The sequence below is a fragment of the Caretta caretta genome, chromosome 1 (assembly GCF_965140235.1).
Source record: "Caretta caretta isolate rCarCar2 chromosome 1, rCarCar1.hap1, whole genome shotgun sequence".
In the NCBI taxonomy this organism is placed as follows: Eukaryota; Metazoa; Chordata; order Testudines; family Cheloniidae; genus Caretta; species Caretta caretta.
In genome coordinates, this window is record NC_134206.1 from 7786323 (window position 1) to 7812515 (window position 26193).

General features: G+C 47.1%; 1 protein-coding gene across 6 annotated transcripts in view; it reads right to left on the reverse strand.

The window, feature by feature from the left end:
• The window catches only part of STIM1 (stromal interaction molecule 1), a 205344-nt gene extending 183233 nt beyond the window's left edge, over window positions 1-22111 (reverse strand). For 5 of the 6 annotated variants that reach the window (XM_075125659.1, XM_075125651.1, XM_048837686.2 and 2 more), the window contains exons 1-2: window positions 21991-22111; window positions 19653-21331 (exon numbers count right to left, since the gene is read on the reverse strand). In XM_075125659.1, the coding sequence (XP_074981760.1) occupies window positions 19653-19670 (18 nt within the window). In that variant the 5' untranslated portion in view covers window positions 19671-21331; window positions 21991-22111. Of the gene's footprint in view, window positions 1-19652; window positions 21332-21892 lie in introns of all 6 variants that reach the window. The other variant, XM_048837677.2, reaches the window with a different exon arrangement.
• Between the last annotated feature and the right edge of the window lie 4082 nt (window positions 22112-26193).

A 26193-nucleotide genomic window follows, 5' to 3' on the forward strand; every position in this document is an offset into this window, starting at 1 on the left:
TTTTAATTTGATTCCCATCCATCAGCCAAGCAGTGACAATGGGGCTGAATGAAATCTTTCCATCACTTTACATCTTGTACTAGCTTAATGGTTTCATTTATCTTTAATCCTTTTTGTTCTCTGTAATTCTTCACCATATCTATCCAATGCATCCTCAGTCTTCCTCTATTTACAGTCCCTTGCACTCTGCTATGTACCTCCATGCATAGTATCCTTTCCGGTCCATTCTTGACACATCTCCCTTTAATCTTCTGTAACATTTTTATTTCTTGCCCTACTGGTTTTCTTATTACATCATATTTTATTTTCTGCAGTCTTAAATCTCTCAGTACTCCCCTCAGCCAGTTCATTTCTGAACTCAGTCTCCTATGTTCATCAGCTTTCCTCACACACCAACGTTCCAACCCGTACAGCAGTATCAGCATGACAACTGTCCCAGAGACACAGATTTTCATTTTTAATCAAAATGTCTTTAACCTTCCAGATCCTACAGAATTTTCCAAATGCAACAGAGACTACAGAGTCTTTTTTATGTTACCTTCAAATGCCCATTCTTCAATTCTGGTCCTTCAATATACAAAAACTTTTCCACTTGTTCTAGTTCTGTCTCTGACTTTCATCTTTGCATTTTCCTCTTGTCTTCCAGTTGCCATAGTTGTGACTTTGTGATGATCTTCAGCTCTAATGTTCTGCTTTCCGGGTTTACCTTTTCAGTTATTTTTTGTAACTCCTCCTTAACATCCAATCTTGATTTAAAAATGGTCACTAACAGAGAATCTGCAAGAAGCCTTTGTAAAAATTGTTACAATGATTAATTACTTTCACTGTGAAATTTTTTTACCTTATTTCCAGTCTGAATTTGTCTCGCTTCAACTTCCAGTTATTGGATCATGTCACAAGTTTCTCTGCTAGACTGAAGAGCCAGTTATTAAATATTTGTTCCCTTGTAGGTACTTTTAAACTGGAATCAAGTCACCCCTTAACCTTCTCTTTCAGCTCCTTGAGTCTGTCACTATAGGGCATGTTTTCTGATCCTTTCATCCTTCTTGCAGTTTTTCTTTGAACCCTTCGCAATTTATCAACATTCTTCTTGAATTGTAGACACCAGAAATGGACACAGTACTCCAGGGGCAGTTGCACCAGTGCGAAACACAAAGGTAAAATAACCTGTCCACTCCTTTTCAAGATTTCACTGTTGATGCGTCCAGGGATCACTTAATCCTTTTGGCCACAGGGTCACACCAGGAGCTCATGTTCAGCTGATTATCCACCATGACTTTCAAATCTTTTTCCGAGTCAGAGTTCGGCACCCTGTAAATATGGCCTACATTCTTTGTTCCTAGATTTACATGTTTACATTTAGCTGTATTAAAACATGTTTGCTTGTTTGTTTGTACCCAGTTTATGCGAGCCATACATTCTCAAGACTTGCCATAACCCTTTCTTCCAAATGCTATCAGAAGCCTGTCTGAAGTCTATAAAGTTGTTTTAGCAAGTTCAGTTGTGTTCAGACAAAACAACAAGTATAAAACAACCTGGCAACGGCCCCACTGAAAACAGTGGCACCTCCTAGACTATGTCATTGTAAGACCATAGGATCTAAGAGATGTCCAAATCACCCATGTCATGAGAGGCGCTGATGATTGCTGGACTGACCACCGCGTGGTGATGTCAGTCACATCAATCAGGATTGCACCGAAATATAGAAAGCAACCCAAATCATACAGACAGCAATACAACATACAAAGACTTCAATCCTCAGTGCACCAAGAGACTTCTAAACAATCCTCAGTGAAAAACTGACCATATGCACACCTGGAAATAACAACACAAGTGTCGAAAAAGACTGGGAAGCCTTAAAACAGAACATACATGAGGCTTGCGAGGAATCCATCAGCCTTGCTACCCGCCACCATCAAGACAGGTTTGACTACAACAACATTGAGTTTACAGCCCTTTGGGACCAGAAGAGAAAAGCTTTCTGCAACTGGCAAAACTCAACCACTATCCAGTCAGAAGCAGAGCTCTCTCCATCAGCTCAAAACTGAAGTTCAAAGGAGGATCAGAGAAATCAAAACCAAATGGTGGGAGGACAAAGCAAAAGAAATCCAAACATTTGCTGACAGACATGATATGTGGAGCTTTTGTTGTGAGACAAGGACCCTGTACGGACCAAGCTCACGTGGCCTCACACCTCTGAGCTCTGAAGATGGTAGTGCCCTTCTTAAAGATAACACATCCATCAAAGAGTGCTGGAAGGAACACGACCAAAAGCTTCTATATCGAGAATCAACTGTGACAGATGAAACCATTGACTCCATCCCTCAGTACCCAATCTGGGAAACTCTTGCCAAACCACCAACACCTGAGGAGGTCCACAAAGCAATTAAACAAATGAAGAACAATAAAGCTCCAGGTCCTGATGGCATACCAGATGAAGTACTGAAAGTGGAGGGAGAAACACTGACTAACAAGCTTCATTTGGTGCTCCTCAAAACCTGGTGCACTGAAGAAATCTCTGCTGTTTTACGTAATGCTAACATTGTCACCATTTTCAAAAAGGGAGACAGGACTGACTGTGGCAATTATTGAGGTATTGCCCTCCATCGCTGGGAAGATCCCTGCTAGAATCTTACTGAATCGCCTGCTCCCTCTTGCAGAGAAAGTACTTCCAGAGTCCCAGTGTGGCTTCAGACCATGACGAGGCACCACCGACATGATTTTCGCAGCCAGGCAGATCCAGGAAAAATGTCAAGGAAAACACCAGGAGCTGTATACAGCCTTTATCAATCTGACCAAAGCCTTTGATTCCGTCAATCGTGAGGCTCTTTGGAAAATCATGTCAAAGTTTGGCTGCCCAGGCAAATTTATCACCATTGTAAGACTCCTCCATGACCAGATGACTGCCTCCATCCTGTGCAGTGGCTCTAACTCTCAGCCCTTTGTCATCCGAACTGGTGTAAAACAAGGTTGTGTACTGGCACCCACCCTTTTCTCCATTTTCTTAGCAGCTATGAAAACACTAACCCACGACCGTCTACCACAGGGAATTGGCATCCAATATCGGACTGACCGCTGCCACCTTTTCAACCTTTCTCATCTCCGTGCCAGAACTAAAGTAATATTGGCAACAGTAGCCAAATTCCAGTATGCAGATGATTGTGCTGTCGTTGCACACTCAAAGGAGGATCTACAAAGAGTCCTTAATTGCTTCTCTGAAGCTTACAAAAAGCCTAGGGCTAACTCTGAACATCAGCAAAACAAAATTCTCCACCCGGCAGTCCCCAGTCAATCATCAGACCCAGCAGGGAAGATCTACACTGACAAAGAAGAACTGGAAATGTAGAGTATTTTGCCTCTCTTGGCAGCCATCTCTCACAGATTGCAGACATAGATGTCGAGATTCAGCACAGAATCCACTGCGCCTGTCTTGCCTGTGGCAGATTATCTGGCCAGGTGTTTAACAATCACAACATGAGAACACATACTAGACTTTTAGTTTATAAAGTGGTGGTAATCCCAACTCTCCTCTACGGCTGTGAGACTTGGGTGACCTACAGAAAACACCTGAAAAACCTGGAACGTCAGCACCAGCACTTTCTTCGGAAGATCCTCAATATAAAGTGGGAGGATTGTTGCACTAATGTCGACATCCTCTAAGGTGCCACTAGTACTCCTTTTCTTTTTGCGAATACAGACTAACACGGCTGCTACTCTGAAATCTTCAGTGTTGAAACCCTGATTATCCAGCACTAGCTGAGGTGGAGCAGGCACTGTGTGCACATGCCTGATGTACACTTACCAAAACAACTGCTGTCTGCCCAACCTCACCAAACAAGAAAGGAAATGGGGAGGCCAAAAGAAACGCTTTAAAGACACCCTCAAGATAAACATCAAGAGATGTGGCATCGACACCACACACTGGGAGACAGCAGCCCAGGATAGGGATAACTGGTGAAGACTTGTCAGAGAGGGAACGTCCACTTTTGAGGAAAATCCACTTGCCCTGGTCGCAGAAAAACACCAGAAAAGAAAGGAAAGACAACTGCCACGCAGCAATCGTGGCCCAACCCTGTCTTCCAACACCACCTGCAACATCTGCCGACAACCCTGTGGCTCAAAGATTGGACTCCTCAGTCACCAAAGAACCAATGAAAAATAAAACATATGAGGTATCTCAAGGGGTTGCCGATGATGTACTTGCCTGTCTTATCACAAATAACTGATCTATTTTACTTCATCCTGGTTTAAATCCAGCCTGTTCCTCTGCAATGCCGTTTCCACGTACTTCTTCCTTCTTCATGCTCCTCTGCAACATCTTGGTGAATATGTTTCCTGGAATACTCAATAAGCTGATTCCTCTCTATTTACTCTTATCCTTTTTTAATAAATCGGTACTATTATTGCTTTCCCCCATTCGCTCAGCACTCACTCTTCCTTGTAAATCTTGTTAAACAACTTGTGCATCAACTTTTCTGTGTTTACTTTGCCTGTTTGCAACAGCTGTGCAGTTACATTGTCACCTCCTGGCACATTTTCCTCTTTCAAAACTTCCTATCAAGAGCTTTACTACTTCTAAGAATTCCCACATCTGCTTTCCGTTGTTTGTATTGGGAAGCTTCTCCGAGACCATTGCATCTATTGTGTTCTGCACACTGTACAGCTCTTCAGAATACTCTTTCCATTTTCGTTGCTTGATCCTGTCAATTACTTTGCCCGTGCTTGTCTTTCACTGTTGATATCTTCAACTCACATGTCCCACTCGGTTCTCTAATCTTGCAATACTCAGTTCTCTTATCTGTGCCATTTCTCTTCACACATTCTTTTGCTTCTTTACATTATTCACTAATCCAGGTGTTTGTCTCTCTTCACTTTCCGCTTTATCTCACAGGCCTGTGTATTCTACAGTAAACTGAATCTACATTTTGCAGCAAGATTCCTGGATTGTATGGCACCCTCGTGTGACAGATGAAGTTCTCCAGCAGCTTCATTTAAATATGGGGGGGTTAATTGGATAGAAAAATGAACCAGTTCAGTAGTACTTCAGCTAGTCTGGTTTTATATTAACGCAATGTACTTTATTCCCACATTTTCAATATGCCAAAGATTTTTCCATTGACAATTCATAGCTGCATCTTAGGCATTGTCTACACTGGCAGCTTTCTGCGGTATAACTCTCGAGGTGTACACAGGGCCAAGCCACTTAGTTTGCAGAAACTGTGCAGTTGCAGCACTGTAAAAAAAACATCCTGACGAGAGGCATACAGCATCCTGCACCGGGACTACAGCTCCGTGGTGCCAGTGTAGACACCTGGTCAATTACAGTCCTGGAATTGGCCTCTGGGAGGTGTCCCACAATGCCTGTTCTCGCCTCTCTAGTCATCGGTTTGAACTCTACTCCCTGCCCTCAGGTGAACAACCGTGAGCCCCACCCCTTAGAGTCCTTGGGAATTTTGAAAGTCCCCTTCCTGTTTGCTCGGTGACGCAAGCAGTGGTCTCAGCACATCTTTCCAGGTGGCCATGCCTGCTCCATGCACCAGGCGATCCCCCACTTGGAGCAGTGCCAAGCTGCTGGACCTCATCAGCATTTGGGGAGGGGAGGCTGTCCAGGCCCAGCTGTGCTCCAGCCATAGGAATTATACCTATGGACAGATTTCACGATGCATGACAGAAAGGGGCCATGACCGGGACACACTGCAGGGTCAAAGTGAAGGAGCTGCAGAATGCCTACCACAAGACACGGGAGGCAAACCGCCGCTCCTGTGCTGTGCCCACGAGCTGCCAGTTCTACAAAGAGCTGGACGCATTACTCCGTGGCGACCCCACCTCCATTGCGAAGGCCACCGTGGATACTTCAGTGGCTCGCGTGCCAGTCGACAGTGGACTGAGCCTGGAAGGGAAATCTTGGACAAGGATGTGGAGGGGAAGGGGGACCCAGAGGCATAGGATGACTCTGAGGTCAAAGATGCATGCAGCCAGGAGCTCTTCTCAACCCCGGAGGTTAGCCAGTCACTGTCGGAGCTTGGCAAAGCGCAAACTGGAGAGGAGGCCCCAGAGTCTGGGCTACTTCCTACCCAGTCTCTCAAGCGGGTCTCTCGGGTCCCTCCAGCTCGTGCAGGTATTCCACTGCTGGCAGCTCCAGCTCCCCCTCTGTGTCAGACTCACGCTGGCCTGGGCTACAGCCGGGCCCCTCAAGGTCCTCTGGGTACTCAGCGGCTGGCAGTCCTGGTTGCCACAGGCCTTCCTCCCGGTCAGGTTCCTCCTGGCCCAGGGCCTCCCCTGGATCAGCAGCAGGATCGCGAGGGAGCAGCCAGCAGCCTGTGTCTGTCTCCCTCCCTGGTGCTCTCCTCACTGGGCAAAGGGCCCCGCCCTTTGTACTTCCCGTCCCACCCCTCCCCTTCCGGGGATTGGCGTAAGCTTGGTCTGGCCCCGCCCACTCAGGCTGAGAGGGTGGCTCTTTACCCTCTGGTTCGGAGGGAAGCCACCCTGGCTCCCTAAACCCTCCCTTGATTCCCTGCTCACCCTCAGCAGCGAGATATCTTCCATAATGAACATAGCCTGTGGAAAATGTGAGGACAGGAATGATTATAAGGCCCCCCTACAATGCTGGCTTTCCCCAAGAGCCACGTGCCGAGTACAGTCCTGGAACACTGACTGCCACTGCCCCTGCAGTTACTCACAAATGTGGGGGTCTTGTGGCTCAAGTGTCCTTGCCTGGGGTCAGCCAGTTAGTGACAGGAATGTGAATAGTGGCTGTATTTTAAATCACTGAATCAGTGGTCTGTGTGTTGCAAACAACACTGCTTCTGTAAAATGTTATGTTTTAGCTTCACAGAGAGGACCTTGGGAGCCCAACCTCCCGCTTTGTTATCGCCGGCTGAACAGGTGCGCAGAATTAGAAAGCAGCCATGAAGAACTAAAGAGGACTTGCTGCGTCATGTCACAATGCACTCCGTGGCCAAAAAACAAGAATTGAAGGAGCGGTGGGACAGCGAGAAGAGGGACCAAAAGGAGAACACGGCGCGCCAGAACAAAGCCATGAAGTGGCTCAAACATTATGGAGCACCAAGCAGACACGCTCCAGGCATTACCAGTAATGCAAACCGAGTAGCTCCGCACTGCCCTCCCCTGCAGCCGCTGTCACAAAACTCTTTCACATGCGCCCCCCCAGACACCGCCGACACACTCTTATCAACCTCCTGGCTCCAGTCTGTACCTGCTGCATTCCACTCCTCCCCCGTCACAGTCCAGCCCTGTGGACTCCCACTACCCACTGCACTAAACACCCGTCCCTCCGCAGCCCTGCTGAAGTCCAGTACCCGCTGCACTGTACTGCAAAGGACACGGCTGCATATGATCCCTGGACATACACAAATCTTTAACCGTCCCGGGACCCCACCTCCTCCTGGGACCCTTCCCCCCCCCACAGTGCTGATGTGTTTTTTTGTTTGTCTCTCTCCTCCAGTTTTTTAATAAAAGAATTGTTTTGGTTTGAAAGCAATCTTTATTCCATTACTGAAAGCAAACAGAGCCCTATAAAGCAACAGGCAATTTTCTTAAACCTTCACAGTGCATCACCTGCACCAATCACAATCACCTCCTAGCATTACAAGCATTGCACTCCCGAAAATAGCAACAAATATTAGCAGAAAGAATGAGGAGTATTTGTGGCACCTTAGAGACGAACAAATTTATCTGAGCATAAGCTTTCGTGGGCTAAAGCCCACTTTATCAGATACATGCAGTGGAAAATACAGTAGGAAGATTTTTTTTTATACACACACACAGAACATGAAAAAATGGGGGTTACCATATCAACTCTTATTGAGACCAATCGATTAAGGTGGGCTATTATCAGCAGCAGAAAAAATAAAAAAAAATAAAAAGTTTTGTAGTGATAATCAGGATGGCCCATTTCAAACAGTTGACAAGAAGGTGTGAGTAACAGTAGGGGGAAAATTAGCATGGTGAAATAGTTTTTAGTTAGTGTAATGACTCATCCACTCCCAGTCTTTATTCAAGCGTCTGATGAAGTGGGCTTTAGCCCACGAAAGCTTATGCTCAAATAAATGTGTTAGTCTCTAAGGTGCCACAAGTACTCCTCGATCTTTCTGCTGATACAGACTAATACTGCTACCACTCTGAAACAAATACTACTGACTTTCAGCTTCAAATTGCTACCTCAAGGTATCTCTGATCCTTATGGCCCCGTGCTACGCCCCTCTAATAGCCCTGGTCTCTGGCTGTTCAAATTCAACCTCCAGGCGCTAAGCCCCAGAGGTCCAGCCCTGAGTAAAGCTTTCACCCTTGCTTTCACAAATATTATGGAGCATACAGCATGCGGCTATAAGCATAGGAATATCGTCATCGGCCACGGCCAGCCTCCCATATAGGCAGTGCCAGCGGGCCTTTAAATGGCCAAAAGCACACTCAACAGTCATTCTACACTTGCTCAACCTGTTGTTGAACGGCTCTTTGCTGCTGTCAAGGTTCCCCGTGTATGGCTTCATAAGCCACAGCATTAAGGGATAGACAAGATCTCCCAGGATCACATTGGGCATTTCGACTTCCCCTATAATGATCTTCTGGTCTGGGAAGCAAGTGCTGGCTTGCAGCTTCCTGAACATGCCAGTGTTCCAAAAGATGCATGTGTCATGCACCTTTCTGGACCAGCCTGCTTTAATGTCCATGAAACACCCATGGTGATCCACAAGTGCCTGGAGAACCATAGAGAAATAACCCTTCCGATTAATGTACTCGGTGGCTAGGTGGTCTGGTGCCAGAATTGGAATATGCGTGCCATCTATCACCCCTCCGCAGTTAGGGAAGCCCATTTGTGCAAAGCCATCCACAATGTCACACACATTGCCCAGAGTCACGGTCTTTCGGAGCAGGATGCAATTAATGGCCCTGCACACTTCTGTCAACGAGTCCAACGGTCGACTTTCCCACTCCGAACTGGTTAGCGACTGATACCGGTAGCAGTCTGGAGTAGCTAGCTTCCACAGTGCAATCACCACACACTTCTTGAACAGGGCAGCTCTCATTCTCATGTCCTGGCAATGCAGGGCTGGGGCGAGCTCATCACACAGTCCCATGAATGCGGCTTTCCTGATCCGAAAGTTTGTTTCCCAAGCCCAAAAGCAGCATTCCACTGTAGTACCTCCATGAATGCCACAAGCAATCTCATGTCGTAGCTACTACACTTGGCACGATCAATGTTGAACTCCTCTTGCCTTTGTAGTTTAAGGAATAACTCCACTGCCACTCATGACGTGCTAGTAAGAGCGAGCAGCATACTGGTCAACAGTTTGGGATCCATTCCTGCAGACCGAAGAGGCAGAGTGTGCAGTACACAAACCATTGAAAGATGGTGCCAAATGCAGACGGAAACACAGGGACTGCAATGCATCATGGGGCATTGGGACAGGACGCAAGATGCCCCGCGACCCCCTCTGCCTTCCCACAACTCTTAGCAGCAGAAGAGGAAGAGATGCTCTGTGGGATAGCTGCCCAGAGTGCACCACCACGAATACCAATAAAAGTGCCGCAAGTGTGAACATGTTATTGCACAGGCAGCTGACAGTGTGAACACACAACAGCGGTTTCCCTTCAGCACTCTCTGAGCAGCAATGTAACTGCCAGCAATGTAATGCCAGTGTAGATATACCCTTACAAGCTACTGGGGAGAAGCTGGAGGTTGTGGCAGCTGGGCAGGGAAAAGAGGGGCTTCTGGCATCAGGGAAGGTGGGGGGGACAGTTCAGAATTGTGGAACAACATATTGGGTGGATGTTTCTGAAAAAATTGCATTTGTTTCATCTGGAGAAGGGGAGACTTGGAGGCGGGGGCCACATAACTTTTTATGTACTTAAAAAAATGTTGTTACAAGGAGGAGAGTGAAAAATTGTTCTCCTTAATCCCTGAGGATACAACAGAAGCGAAGGGCTTAAATTGCAACAAAGGAGGTTTAGGTTGGACATTAGGAAAAACTTCCTGTCAGGGTGGTTAAGCGCTGGAATAAATTGCCTAGGGAGGTTGTGGAATCTCCATCACTGAAGGCTTTTAAGAATAGGTTAGACAAACCCCTGTCAAGAGGTCTAGTTCTTACCTAGTCCTGTCTTGAGTGCAAGTGACTGGACTAGATGATCTCTCAAGGTGCCTTCCAGTCCTACATTTTTATGATTCTGTTAATATGATCAAACAGTTAGCAATGTTGATATTTAAATTAGCATCTTTAGGTTTTAGAGTCAATGAACCATTCAGATGTTCACAACTTTCTGAAGTATTGCTTCAGACTGTCTGCACACACACAGTTTGCAGTGGTTTACACTCCATTAATGTTTTCAAGGCTTTCTTTGAACCATAAGAGAACTAGAAACAAGTTTTTCTTTTTAAATCAAAGATTATGGAGCACAATTTATCAGCTACAGAGGGATTCACCAGAAAACTCAGCACCACAGAATCACAAAATACACAGGGCACTGACTATGATGATTTTACTATAACATGCAAGTGGCAAGGATCAAAAACTTTTCTTTCCGATCCCCAAAGACTGAGTAAAAACTTATATTCACCTACCCTTGTTCACAGGGAAGTGAAGGAAATAACAGTTATTTTGTTATAGACTAGATACTTCTGAATTTTACCTGGCACTTAGATTCCAAGGGAAAAGGGGCCTTAGACATATCTAGGATAAACAGTTCTCGATCAGTGCTTTAGAAACATGAAGTTGTCCCAACAACATGCTTTCAAGCTGCTCCTCTGGCATCCTATTCATTTTGATTGTGTGTATTCTGGTAGCACTTGGGAGCTCCAGTCAAGAATTAAGGCCTCATTGTGCTACATCCTTGACAGACAAGCAATAAAGAGGACTGTGCCTACCTGCAAAGAGCTTATGGTCCAGGTGTCAGACAAGACACAACAGGAGGACAAAATAGACAAATGGGATGAGAGAATGAAGTAACAAAACAAAGTTAAGCAGAAAAATAGAAGTCTCAGCTCACTATTTGCCTAACCAATAGATAGAGCAGCAAATTGTTCCAGGAGCTTGAAAACAACAGTTAAGTGGAGCCACACAAAAAGACTGCTTAGGTTTTCTAGTATGAGAAAGTGTAGTTAATGCTTTAAGGGAGCTCCTATTCAAGCACATTCCCATAACACTCCTGGAGTTGGGAAAATAAGGGAGGACTTTTTTTAATGAATTTTCTTCCATTTACCCTCCAATGCAGTGGAGTGTGACTTGTACAGAGGACAAAACATCAAGTAACTGTTATGGTGTGGAAGCAGCCAAGGAGCAAAACCCCCCAACCCAGGACAAAAGCATTTATCCTACTGCAACTTAATCAAGCACTAAAAGAAAAGGAGTACTTGTGGCACCTTAGAGACTAACCAATTTATTTGAGCATGAGCTTTCGTGAGCTACAGCTCACTTCATCAGATGTTCATCAGAAGTGAGCTGTAGCTCACGAAAGCTCATGCTCAAATAAATTGGTTAGTCTCTAAGGTGCCACAAGTACTCCTTTTCTTTTTGCGAATACAGACTAACACGGCTGTTCCTCTGAAACTTAATCAAGCACTGGGATCTTTCCTTTCATCACATCCCTGCCAGAGGGAGAGTACTTTACAACACTGGTCAAGTGATTTCCAGGCCACAGCCAGCAAGTTTTCAAGGAAATGTAGAGAAATGTAAGAAGGGTTTCTTCAGGTATGTTGGCAACAAGAAGAAAGCCAAGGAAAGTGTGGGCCCCTTAATGAATGAGGGAGGCAACCTAGTGACAGAGGATGTGGAAAAAGCTAATGTACTCAATGCTTTTTTTGCCTCTGTCTTCACGAACAAGGTCAGCTCCCAGACTGCTGCGCTGGGCATCACAACATGGGGAATAGATGGCCAGCCCTCCGTGGAGAAAGAGGTGGTTAGGGACTATTTAGAAAAGCTGGACGTGCACAAATCCATGGGGCCGGACGAGTTGCATCCGAGAGTGCTGAAGGAATTGGCGGCTGTGATTGTAGAGCCATTGGCCATTATCTTTGAAAACTCGTGGCGACCGGGGGAAGTCCCGGATGACTGGAAAAAGGCTAATGTAGTGCCAATCTTTAAAAAAGGGAAGAAGGAGGATCCTGGGAACTACAGGCCAGTCAGCCTCACCTCAGTCCCTGGAAAAATCATGGAGCAGGTCCTCAAAGAATCAATCCTGAAGCACTTACACGAGAGGAAAGTGATCAGGAACAGCCAGCATGGATTCACCAAGAGAAGGTCATGCCTGACTAATCTAATCGCCTTCTATGATGAGATTACTGGTTCTGTGGATGAAGGGAAAGCAGTGGATGTATTGTTTCTTGACTTTAGCAACGCTTTTGACACGGTCTACCACAGTATTCTTGTCAGCAAGTTAAAGAAGTATGGGCTGGATGAATGCACTATAAGGTGGGTAGAAAGTTGGCTAGATTGTCGGGCTCAACGGGTAGTGATCAATGACTCCATGTCTAGTTGGCAGCCGGTGTCAAGTGGAGTGCCCCAGGGATCGGTCCTGGGGCCGGTTTTGTTCAATATCTTCATAAATGATCTGGAGGATGGTGTGGATTGCACTCTCAGCAAATATGCGGATGATACTAAACTGGGAGGAGTGGTAGATACGCTGGAGGGCAGGGACAGGATACAGAGGGACCTAGACAAATTGGAGGATTGGGCCAAAAGAAATCTGATGAGGTTCAATAAGGATAAGTGCAGGGTCCTGCACTTAGGACGGAAGAGCCCAATGCACAGCTACAGACTAGGGACCGAATGGCTAGGCAGCAGTTCTGCGGAAAAGGACCTAGCGGTGACAGTGGACAAGAAGCTGGATATGAGTCAGCAGTGTGCCATTGTTGCCAAGAAGGCCAATGGCATTTTGGGATGTATAAGTAGGGACATAGCCAGCAGATCGAGAGACGTGATCGTCCCTCTCTATTCGACATTGGTGAGGCCTCATCTGGAGTACTGTGTCCAGTTTTGGGCCCTGCACTACAAGAAGGATGTGGATAAATTGGAGAGAGTCCAGCGAAGGGCAACAAAAATGATTAGGGGTCTGGAACACATGACTTATGAGGAGAGGCTGAGAGAACTGGGATTGTTTAGTCTGCAGAAGAGAAGAATGAGGGGGGATTTGAGAGCTGCTTTCAACTACCTGAGAGGTGGTTCCAGAGAGGATGGTTCTAGACTATTCTCAGTGGTAGAAGAGGACAGGACAAGGAGTAATGGTCTCAAGTTGCAGTGGGGGAGGTTTAGGTTGGATATTAGGAAAAACTTTTTCACTAGGAGGGTAGTGAAATACTGGAATGCGTTACCTAGTGTGGAAGTATAACATTGTGTAAGTATAGCATTGTATAAGGGGACATGCTGGATACATTGTATATGAGAGGGCATGCCAAAACATGTTACAAAGTATCTGAGGGAGCACACGTAGGGACAGTTAGCTTTTGAATGGAGAAGCAATTAAGATAGAGCCAGCACGTCTAAGAAGCAGGTATCAGAATGGAAGGTGTGAAGGGCAATTAGTTAAGTTAACTGAAAGCCGTTAAAGGAGATTGTTAAGGGTGGCAGGTAATTAAAGATACGTGACTGGTCTCAGGGATCTCGAAGGGTGGTGACTAAAATCTTTTTTCTTCTTTTGTCTGTAACTTCTCTGTAACTTGTTCTCCAAAAACTGTATAAATTAAGAGACACAAGCCCCACTCGGGGGGGATCACTTCTAAATGTATTAGCAGAGCAGCTCTGCTAATAAAACAGAGTGGTCTGATAAATTGTGAGTCTGAGTCAAACTTTGACACTAGGGAGGTGGTAGAATCTCCTTCCTTAAAAGTTTTTAAGGTCAGGCTTGACAAAGCCCTGGCTGGGATGATTTAATTGGGGATTGGTCCTGCTTTGAGCAGGGGGTTGGACTAGATGACCTCCTGAGGTCCCTTCCAACCCTGATATTCTATGATTCTATGAAATGGGGGAAGCAAACTAAGTCAGCAACTGCAGTTTAGCTACTCAGTTCCTGCAAGAACTACTAGAAGCTATACTTTCTGAATGCTATCTACCACAGCTGTTATCCAGAGAATATCACAACAATAATGTTAACAGGGGAAAGGATCTTTACTTTATCTGGGCCATGCCATAAGGAGGAACAAACTGATTCCCTACATACAAGGCATCCCACCAAGGTCCGGCATTTCTCCCAGCAGGAACAGGAAGGCATAGCCTTTTCCTTACAAATAGTACGGACACAAGTCAGAATAAGACACGGGAAAGCAGATGCGCAGGCACCTGTTATGAACACGGAGACAGAAACAGGAGATGAATTTAAGTCAAAGTGAACAGGCTGCCCACTTTTCATTGCTGGTAATTTGAAGACTATACAAAAAAAAAAATTGGTGGATGGGTAAACAATCACTCGGATGGCTTGGTAAAACAGACTCATCTGAACTAGAGTTCTGATCAGACTGAACCTTTAGGCCTGACCCAGACCTAAGTCCACCCTGACCCAACCAGGTCACATCATTTTTCAATCCAACTCCAAACCTTCCCCCTCCTCCCTGAATAGGAGTTGCCATGGGGTCAGCAGGGTAGCATACACTAGCAGTTGCACACACACTGTTCCTGCCATTCGCTGCTCCCTGCTGCACTACATATGTGCAGTGGCATACTTGCCCCATACCATGCACCCATGCAGCGGGGAGGCAATGGACAGCAGGAGCAGGGCATACAGCTGTCAGCCACTGCCATGCAGATCCCAAGGACAGGAGAAGGAGAGTCGACCTGATCTGCCCTGATGTTGAGAGGGTCTTGTTCTTTTCCCACCCAACCCAGACCCGACGCTCGTAGTCCGGGTCCCACTCAGATTCAGGTCAGGTCACAGGGCTCTAATCTGAACAAAAAGACATTTCAATACAACCAAATGCAAGGTCATATGTCTTGGAACAAAGAATGCAGGTCACCCTTCCGAGATGGGGGACTGTATCCTGGAATGCAGGAACACTGAAAAGGATTTAGGAGTAAAGGTACAGAACCAGTTAAACATGAATTCCCAGTGCAATGCTATAGCTAAGAGGGTAAATGCAATATTTGAATGTATAAGCAGGGGAATATCAAGTATGAGTAGGGAGATGATATTACCTCTTTATACTGTATTAGCGAGATCATTACAGGAATACTATGTCCAGTTCTGGTGTCCACACTTCATAAAGAATATTGAAAAATTAGAAAGTGTTCAGAAAAGAGCTACAAGAATGATATGAAGTCTAGAAAGTATGTCTTACAGTGAGAGACTTAAGAAGCTCAATCTATTCAGTTTATCCAAGAGAAGAATTAGAGGAGACTTGATTATGTTCTACAAGTACCTACATGGGGAAGAAGAAAAGGAGTACTTGTGGCACCTTAGAGACTAACCAATTTATTTGAGCATGAGCTTTCGTGAGCTACAGCTCACTTCATCAGATGTATACCGTGGAAACTGCAGCAGACTTTATATACACACAGAGAATATGAAACAATACCTCCTCCCACCCCACTGTCCTGCTGGTAATAGCTTATCTAAAGTGATCAACAGGTGGGCCATTTCCAGCACAAATCCAGGTTTTCTCACCCTCCACCCCCCCACACAAATTCACTCTCCTGCTGGTGCTAGCCCATGAGCACCAGCAGGAGAGTGAATTTGTGTGGGGGGGTGGAGGGTGAGAAAACCTGGATTTGTGCTGGAAATGGCCCACCTGTTGATCACTTTAGATAAGCTATTACCAGCAGGACAGTGGGGTGGGAGGAGGTATTGTTTCATATTCTCTGTGTGTATATAAAGTCTGCTGCAGTTTCCACGGTATACATCTGATGAAGTGAGCTGTAGCTCACGAAAGCTCATGCTCAAATAAATTGGTTAGTCTCTAAGGTGCCACAAGTACTCCTTTTCTTTTTGCGAATACAGACTAACACGGCTGTTCCTCTGATACATGGGGAAGAGATTTCTGATAGTACAGCACACTAAAACTTAGCAGATAAAGGCATAACAAAATCCAATGGCTGGAAGCTGAAGCCAGACAAATTCAGACTAGGAATAAGATGAGAATTTGACCATGAGGGTAATTAACCATTAAAACAATTGACCTAGAGATGTTTGAACTCTTTAAATCAAGACTGGATGTCTTAATGAAGCTTCTGTTCCAGCTCAAACAGAAATTATGGGCTTGATGCAGAGATTACTAGGTGAGGGTGTTTGGCCTTCATTATGCAGGAAGTCAGACTGGAGATGATCATATTGGTCCCTTCCTGCCTTAAAAAAAAAAAAAAAATCTATCAACTATATAGTACCGCCAACTCATTTCCTCATAAGTGACCAGACAACTAGCCTCTCCAGCACTACCAACTGTAGCTAGACTTGAACCAGACACCTAGATGTGAAAAGGCTAATCATTATCTCATTTTTCAAAGAGAACAGATGCCCATGAAGATAACTGTGTACAAGCTGAACACAGTCTGAAGCGCGGTTTTCCGAGAGGCTAATCAATTACACTTCACACACACAATTACCAGTTCTAAACTCAGGGCTAAACTGCCTAGAAATCACAAACATACACATATATCCAGTATAAAGCATGTAATTTACCAGTGTGTGCAAATGAATCTACACCTCTGAAAGCAGAAAGAGCCTAATCAGCAACTACTGTTCCAACTTCCACACCTCTGCTTCCTTGAGTAAACTGCTTTTCTGCAGCTTCTGAGAATCTCATCATCTTCTACAGAGATGACAAGTGACCACCGCAATCAGTTTTTGTAAATATTAAAAACAAGCCACGTCAAAGAAAGCCAATTGTGCTTCACTTCAAAACCTAGTAGTCCTAGATTGTTTGCATCTATTTAATGATAACAGTAATGTATAGTCATGCATCCAACTAACAGGATTCATACTGACTGTTCCTAGAGGACTGCATGAGGCAGAAAGTGGTATGTGATGTATGAGGGCCTTCTGCACTTAAATACAAGTAAGTAGTAACTACGACAACTAAAAAGCAAATCTTAAAGAGCCTTTTTGCTATGGGCCTTCTGAACCGAGTGTGGCGTGCACAATAAAACCTTCAACGATTATCCAACAAAGGAACACACACAGAGTAAAAAGAAAAGGAGTACTTGTGGCACCTTAGAGACTAACCAATTTATTTGAGCATAAGCTTTCGTGAGCTACAGCTCACTTCATCGGATGCATTCAGTTCCGATGAAGTGAGCTGTAGCTCACGAAAGCTTATGCTCAAATAAATTGGTTAGTCTCTAAGGTGCCACAAGTACTCCTTTTCTTTTTGCTAATACAGACTAACACGGCTGCTACTCAAACACACAGAGTAGTTAAAGGCCATGAATTACTGGCCTCAGGAGTGAATACCTCTGTTATGCATCAACATGTGTCTATGCAGTCCAGTCAGACCTCGTTTATCTCTATGCTGATTTCTGGACTGTAATCACTACGGTACTCTTTCTAGGTGCCACACATATTAATCTGAAGTTATTTTTATCCAAAAAAACAAATGGAAATTGTATATTGACTAGACGTGAACAGACAGGAGTACATACAGTGAATAGGAATCCCTTACAAGGGAAAGCCTGCATGCAGGTAATCTATACCAGAGACTGAGTACCTCACACAGTTCTCCTCTACCGCACTGCAATTGACTGCTTCTCATTTAGAGATAAAAACAAGTCAGAAACTGAATCACCAGGGCTGCCGCATTTCTGCAAGGCCTTCAAAAACTATCCCACTTGAAGGCTCTTTGGAGGCACAAACCCTGTTTCAAAAGGACTGCCGAGATCCTGTTTCCTTGTCAGAGCAGGCTGGATGTGAAGTTGCTTTCAACCTAAAACCATGAAGCACCTCATACACAGAATGCAAGAATGAAAGCCAGTCTTTCAAAAAGATTTGGAACATATCAACTAGTTATGCCATTGACTAACATAAGGGAAAAATTCATGCGAATCAGCATTACACTGTCAACGTGGAACTCAGTATTATCACTGCTCAGAGAGGACGTACCAGGTTCATGCTCTCTCTCTCTCACCTCAGGACTCAAGAGTTTGCCACTGTTAGTAACAGCCAGTTTTAAAACCAAGTAAAATTACTGATTACTAACACAAGTGAAATGTACCATAACAGTATTAAAATTAACACACACACTACTCAGCACTCATAAATCAGCCATTCCTCCGTTTATTCCAGAGACCCTGATCTTCACTCCTTAACTGATGAAGCATTACTTATTTGGAAATCTGCATTCATGAGTTTTCTGATCAGGTTCACACCATTTCTGAATGCAATTAATGCTTTTGGGTACCTCCAGCTATAGGAGCCACCCAGATGCTGACGACACTGCTGGATGGGACGGGACGCTTTCAAGAGGGAACTTATACTTGGGCTGTTAAAAGCTGCCTGCACCCAACCTGAGAGCATTTTTGCAACAATTTTTTCTGCTACGTAAATCAACTATATTTTTGCCTCCCAGTGCTCATAGGGTACTCTTCTATTTTCTTGTGTACACATTTGAATTCAGTGCTGGTAAAATGTGCAGGACTGGCAGCCCTGACTACTGGAGGCCACTGTTTATCCACAGATAGCGACAGTAAAAGCAGCAACAGCAAACAAATTTCTCTACTAGACCTCAATCCTGACATACAGGGACAATCACTAGGAGTTGAGGTATATCAGTCCAAAAATGACCTATTCAAACCTTCACTCCTCTACTGAGACGATCAAGCTGTCAGCAAAGGAGTCAAGTGCTTATGCAAGGCCAACATTTGCCTACTGGGAACCAGTGAGACAGATTTCGGGATGAGCTGGGGGGAACGGGACTAGACAGCAATAAATTCAGCTATCATACTTTCATTCTCTCTCTCCCTGCCAAGACGTGATCAAATGCTTATTTCCCCGAGAATGTCACTAGGGCAATAGTGAAAAAAATATTTTTAGACTCATGATTTTTCTATGCGAAGTATGCAATTTCTCCTTTTTATCTTTCCCCCTCATATTTTGGGACAGTGCTCTTTGCATTCATTGGAGAGGTGGCTTTAAAACAAAAGAGAACCAAAAACTACATTAAATCTGAAATCTCCCAAACGGATGAAGTCAGTATCCACAACAAACAGTGAAATAATCTGCAGTTGGTGAATAGTTGGCATCTGTTTTGAAATAAAGAGATTGCTGTTTAGTCATCTTAAACCTCTCTGAAAGCAATGGGTTTCAGACTAAGTGCCATGTGCCATCCTGACACATCAATTCAATCTAACTCATGAGCAAGATTCTCAAAACTGTTGAGCATTTTTCTACCAACAGTGCATGTCATTTATTACAGGGTCTACACTGTCCTGACATGTTATATCTTCTTGAGGACATCCCTTACTGAAGAAGCTGCAAACTTTAATTTAACATTCTAAGTTTCATCACGTGACAAACCAATCCCTTGCAACGTATGTAAAATTTAAAGCATCATGAACTAAAACTGATTAGTTCTTTGACAGAAGATAATCAAAGCTAACAGCATATAGGCCCTACCTGTGACTACCAACAGGTTTCACAGAGCAGTAAGTTTGCTCTAATGTTTTCCTCATCGCTGGGAAGGAGGGGAAATAAAAACACCATTTCTGAAGCCTTTTCCTTACCTGCAATTGCAGTTTCATCCAAATGGGTACCTGGGGGCCTCTCCCCCTGTCCTTGGTGCAGAAGAAAACCACACAGGATCCACACTGCTACTCTTGACCACACATCCATTTCTGTATAATATTACAGCCTTTATCCCTTTGTATGTCAGCTCTTCCTCAGCATCAGTCCCCAATGGATATGTTCAAGTTTCTTAGTTCACTCTGCACCTTTATATCCCAAAATGGTGTAGGAAGTAAAGTGTCTGATATCCCAGGAGCGGTGCCTGATTAATTCCAAAGACTACAGAAGTAAAGGATGGAGATATTTTGAGGTTCTTTTCCCACCCTCCAGCATAAACTGAAATTTTGCCCTAGGTCTATGCTTTCTCCCAAAAACCAGCCTCACAATTAAATTTATCTCCAAATAAAACAGATTTTAATTAGCCTCCCTCACCCTGAAGAAAGATCACTCAAGTCTTGTATTTTTAAAGACTAGTCAAGATTAAAAATACCGAACATTTTTGGTACTAAAAGGTTCAAAAAAAAATTTTTTTTGCATGAATGATTTTCCAGCAGAGTCTCTGTGGCTCAAAATGCTGCAACATCCACAGTTTAACCATTCACAAGCAACACACTTGCAGATTCCGAACTGTTTAGCAAGACTAAAATAATCCAGACTTGTTTGAAAGGATCATTTTTTGGTCAACTAAATGTCCGTGCATGTGACAACTTAAAGCTTTAATTTAAATTTCAAACAACGTGCATTTTAATCAGATACCTTTCAAGAGCCAGATATTTGCAAAGACACTAATGCACATTCTTTTAGAGACGCAAAGAAGAATTTTTAAAAACGCAGAATGAAATAAAGTGTTAAAAAGCCCCAGATGCCACAATCCTCTATTACAGTACAAAATATAAAAAAATGCCAAACAGGGACACCTTATTCAGCTGGAGACTAACAGACCTGGACTCTGCCAGGTACCGGGTAACCTATCTCTTTCTTTGCTTCTTGCTAGCACTCCCTTAAAAAAAAAAAAGTGGTAGAACACCCATTGTCCGATCCTCTGTTCCCACCTCAGCAGCACAACCCTGCAGTAGTTTTACCACTGGAAACAAGTTAGCTTTGTCTGCTGCCTCCCAGGGTTAGTATCTTTACCCAAGGCAGGTTTCTCAGTTTAATCCGAAAAGCCTCTGAACCATTTAATCCAAATTTTGGTTTTCACTCAGTTTTGATCAAGATTTCTTTTTATGCACTTCAGCAAATCTCAGTTTATCTTTGGGATTTCCAGGTTAGTTTATCAGCAACTCTTTTCTGACTCAAAACATTTGCCAGAATCTCTCTTTGTTTGGCCCAATTTATTTCCAGCACATCTCTCTTTCAAGACTTGAGTGATGATCTATCCCAGGTCTGTTGGATAGGACAGGCTACTTTAGGAATTTTTTTTTCCTTTTATCCCAGTTTAAATCAACAGCATCTGTTCAATCGCGGATTTTCCCAAGAGAGTATGTCCGAGCAGAACATAAGAAATCCCAGCAGCATTCAGAACACCTCTCACTGAACACCTCTCACTCGTCAGACCTAGTGCCTATCAACTCCAGGCTTCTCCCGGGACAGTCTGCTCATCCAGTAGGCCTGGCTTCTCCAAGGATTAGTCCTCCTTGCTCCTGGGGCAGCTCTCACGCAGCAGGCCTGGGGTGTCCTGGAACAGGTTCAGATTGTTAATGCTGGTTCTAGTCCCTCTGCTCAGAACCTCCCCCGCCACACCGCTAACAATTCCTCCCAGGCTAGCCCTTCCCCCACATACCAGTGGTCTCAGCAAGGCCAACTCTTAACCCCTTTCCCCCCTCAGCAATAGTCTCAACCACACTAACTAACCTCCCCCTATCCCCTCAGCAATGGTTTCCCCCAGACTAAACCCTTAACCTCCCCTTCCCCCCCAGCAATGGTCTCACCCAGGCTAACCCTTGACCCTTCCACCCCCCTCAGCAATGGTCTCACCCAGGCTAACCCTTGACCCTTCCCCCCCTCAGCAATGGTCTCACCCATGCTAACCCTTGACCCCTCTTTCTTGAGCAATGGTTTCCCCCAGGGCTAGCCCTTCCCCGCACGAATGGTCTCACCCAGGCCAGCCCTTGACCCTTAGCAATGGTTTCTCCCGGGCCGGGCCGGGCCGGGCCGGGCCGGGCCGGGCCGGGCCAGCCTTCCCCCCCCCCCCCGCCGCCCCTCCGCAATGGTCTCTCCCGGGCAGCCCTCTCAGCACCAGACTCGCCGTCGCTCCCCGCGCGCCCGGTAGTTTCTCCCGAGGCCCCTCCCCCGGCAGGTGTCTCCCCTCCGGGCGGAGCCCCGGTGGCCGGTTACCCCGCTGTCGCGGCCCAGCTGCGGAGCCGGCTGAAGCGCTGCTGCCGCCGCACGCTCGGACACTGACAGCGGAGGCGCCAACCGCCGCGCCGCCGCACGGGGCGGGGCAGGAACCAGGAGAGGCCCCGCCCCTTTCCCGCTGGCAGCCAATAGGCTACGGCCGCCTGCCCCCGCCCCCCGGCGGGCGCCGCGCTGCCCCGCAGCGGCCTCTGGCGGCAAAGGGCGAGAGCTGCAGGCGGCGGCTCAGAGCGGGGCGGCAGAGCGCGCGAGCTAAGCAGGCTCCGGCGGGGCCGGCGCTTGGAGGGGAGACGGCGGCGGTCCCGAGGGGGGGCCCCGACGGCGTGGCTAGGCTGGGGGTTGCTAGGAGACCGTGCGCCCCGCAGCCTGGCCACGGGAGGCTGCCATGTGTGCATGTCTCCTGGAGACCCCCAGGGAGCAGGGGGCCCCAGCACGGGCAGCCCCGAGGTTGTGAACCCCGAGCGGCCGCCCGGGGGGAGACCCGGACCCCACAAAGCCTCTTCCCCTAGCAATAAGCCTGGTGACCCCGCGCAGGCAGGCGCTGGGCCTGGGGGCGCCCTGCTCCGGGCGGGTCCCTGTCCCCGAAAGGACACCGGCGGCTGGGGATCAGGAAACGTTTCCTAGCGGAAAGATCGAGGAGACTCTGGCTGGGGAAAGGGGTGTGAGCCCCGAGGCTCAAAAACTAGGGACTAGCCCAGGGGTGGGCAAATGTTTTGGCCCGAGGGCCACATTGGGGGTGCAAAACTGTATGGAGGGCCAGGTAGGGAAGGCCGGGCCTCCCCAAACAGCCTGGCCCCTGCCCCCGCCCCCTATTCACCCCCTCCCACTTCCTGCCCCCCTCGGAACCCCCAACCCATCCAACCCCCCCTGCTCCCTGTCCCCTGACCGCCCCCTCCCAGGACCCCCACCCCAACTGCCCCCCTGTGAGCTCACCCCCCATCCAACCCCCCCCCCATTCCTGGCCCATGACTGCCCCCACCCCTATCCATACCCCCGCCCCCTGACAAGCCCCCTGGGACTCCCATGCCTATCCAACCGCACCCTGCTCTCTGTCTCCTGACTGCCCCCCAAGACTCCCTGCCCTTTATCCAACTCCCTGCTCCCCACCCCCTTACCATGCCGCTCAGAGCACCATGTCTGGCAGCCGCGCCACCCGGCCGGAGTCAACCACACCACCGCGCTCCCCGGCAGGAGCTTGCAGCCCTGCCGCCCAGAGCGCTGGTGGCACAGTGAGCTGAGCCTGCGAGGGTGGGGGTACAGCAGGGGATGGGCCGGGGGCGAGCCTCCATGGCCAGGAGCTCAAGGGCCGGGCAGGACGGTCCCGCGGGCAGGTTGTGACCCACAAACTGTAGTTTGCCCACCTCTGGACTAGACGCAGGGGTTCTCACCACAAACATTTTGGTGGCTTCAGAGTACGGACTCGGAAGTATTGCAGACTCAATACTAAAAATAATGTACAGTTGTCTCTATTCTTTACTGGACTTAAACAGAATAGAAACACAAATCAGGCGCTTTGCACGTTCTTGTCTTTTTTCTTGTTGTTTCTTTTGCTTTGTTTAGTTGCTTTTTTTAATATCACTTTTCACAGCAGACTTACTCAGTTCCAGCAAGCCTGGGTACAAATTACGCCCTGGATGGGGAGGTAGGTACAGAGGCAATGGGGTCAGTGGCGATGGGCCACTGGGGGAAGCAGCGAGGGCCAGGGTGATGGGAGGGGTGAGATTGGGGCCAGAGCCCACCACCGCATGGCCAGGGAATGGAGCCTCAAGCCCCATGGCTGGAGCCTGCCGCCCATCCCCGAAGGGCTGAACACCAACCCCAGGAAGATGAGGAACTCACAGGATGCCTGCTCCTCCAGCTTTTGTGTCTCCAGAGAGAGGCAGGGCCTAGCCACTACTGAAGCCCTCCTCTCCTCCCCCGCCCCATCACATCCCAGGCAACTGTGGCTGCAAGAAAAGCCCCTGGTGGCCACATGCAGCCATAGTGGCTATATTTGAGAAACGCTGGACTAGAGCGCCATCCTCAGGGACCCGCAACAGCTCCAACGCTGGAACGCGTCCCCCTCTCTTTGCGTGAAAGGGGGAATTTCTTTCCCTAGTGTCTCTAAATACTCGTAGCATAGGGAAGTTACAGAAAACGAAAGGCAGATTCCTCCGGCCCAGCTATGTTATCACTAGGTATAAAGGTGTTAGTGGTAGATCACAATGTCTTTCCAAGTCACAAACTGAGAATGGCATTGAGCAGGGCATATTGAGATGAAAGCAGAAGTGCAGCGAGTCTCCCAGTCTCCTGGGGTGTCCCTGGGATGGGCTGAAACCCCATAATCTGCTAGAACGGTGGTTCTCAAACTAGGGCTGCTGCTTGTTCAGGGAAAGCCCCTGGCGGGCCGGGCCGGTTTGTTTACCTGCCGCGTCCGCGGGTTTGGCCGATCGCGGCTCCCACTGGCCACGGTTCGCCGCTCCAGGCCAATGGGGGTTGCGGGAAGTGGCGCGGGCCGAGGGATGTGCTGGCCGCCCTTCCTGCAGCCCCCATTGGCCTGGAGCGGCGAACCGCGGCCAGTGGGAGCCGCGATCGTCCGAGCCTGCGGACGCGGCAGGTAAACAAACCATCCCGGCCCGCCAGGGGCTTTCCCTGCACAAGTGGCACCCTAGTTTGAGAACCACTGTGCTAGAGAAGGAGAGAAAACCCAAATCAGAGACGTGCCCTCCCTGTTGGGGGATTGCCTGGCAGATTGTCTCCCAGCCAGAGGGGGCAGAGCTAGTGATGAGCCAGGCTTTATGAGCAGCCTGAGGGAAGGTGGGGAGAGAGGAGACAGGAATCTCCTGCAGGGGAAGGCCCAGCAGTTTGGGACTGGCTGAGCCACCGGAATAGAGCTACTTATGGCGCCTTAGAGACTAACCAATTTATCTGAGCGTGAGCTTTCGTGAGCCACGGCTCGCTGCATCGGGTGCATACCGTGGAAACTGCAGCAGACTTTATATACACACAGAGACCATGAGACAATACCTCCCCCCACCCCACTCTCCTGCTGGTAACAGCTTATCTAAAGTGATCACTCTCCTTACAATGTGTGTGATAATCAAGGTGGGCCATTTCCAGCACAAATCCAGGGTTTAACAAGAACGTTTAAGGAGGGGGGGGGTAGGAAAAAACAAGGGGAAGTAGGTTACCTTGCATAATGACTTAGCCACTCCCAGTCTCTAGTCAAGCCTAAGTTAATTGTATCCAATTTGCACATGAATTCCAATTCAACCGTTTCTCGCTGGAGTCTGGGTTTGAAGTTTTTTTGTTGTAATATCGCAACTTTCATGTCTGTAATCGCGTGACCAGAGAGATTGAAGTGTTCTCCGACTGGTTTATGAATGTTATAATTCTTGACATCTGATTTGTGTCCATTTATTCTTTTACGTAGAGACTGTCCAGTTTGACCAATGTACATGGCAAAGGGGCATTGCTGGCACATGATGGCATATATCACATTGGTGGATGTGCAGGAGAACGAGCCTCTGATAGTGTGGCTGATGTGATTAGGCCCTGTGATGGTGTCCCCTGAATAGATATGTGGGCACAGTTGGCAACGGGCTTTGTTGCAAGGATAGGTTCCTGGGTTAGTGGTTCTGTTGTGTGGTGTGTGGTTGCTGGTGAGTATTTGCTTCAGGTTGCGGGGCTGTCTGTAGGCAAGGACTGGCCTGTCTCCCAAGATTTGTGAGAGTGTTGGGTCATCCTTCAGGATAGGTTGTAGATCCTTGATGATGCGTTGGAGAGGTTTTAGTTGGGGGCTGAAGGTGACGGCTAGTGGCGTTCTGTTATTTTCTTTGTTAGGCCTGTCCTGTAGTAAGTGACTTCTGGGAACTCTTCTGGCTCTATCAATCTGTTTCTTCACTTCCGCAGGTGGGTATTGTAGTTGTAAGAATGCTTGATAGAGATCTTGTAGGTGTTTGTCTCTGTCTGAGGGTTGGAGCAAATGCGGTTGTATCGCAGAGCTTGGCTGTAGACGATGGATCATGTGGTGTGGTCTGGGTGAAAGCTGGAGGCATGTAGGTAGGAATAGCGGTCAGTCGGTTTCCGCTTTTGGGTAGTGTTTATGTGACCATTGTTTATTAGCACTGTAGTGTCCAGGAAGTGGATCTCTTGTGTGGACTGGACCAGGCTGAGGTTGATGGTGGGATGGAAATTGTTGAAATC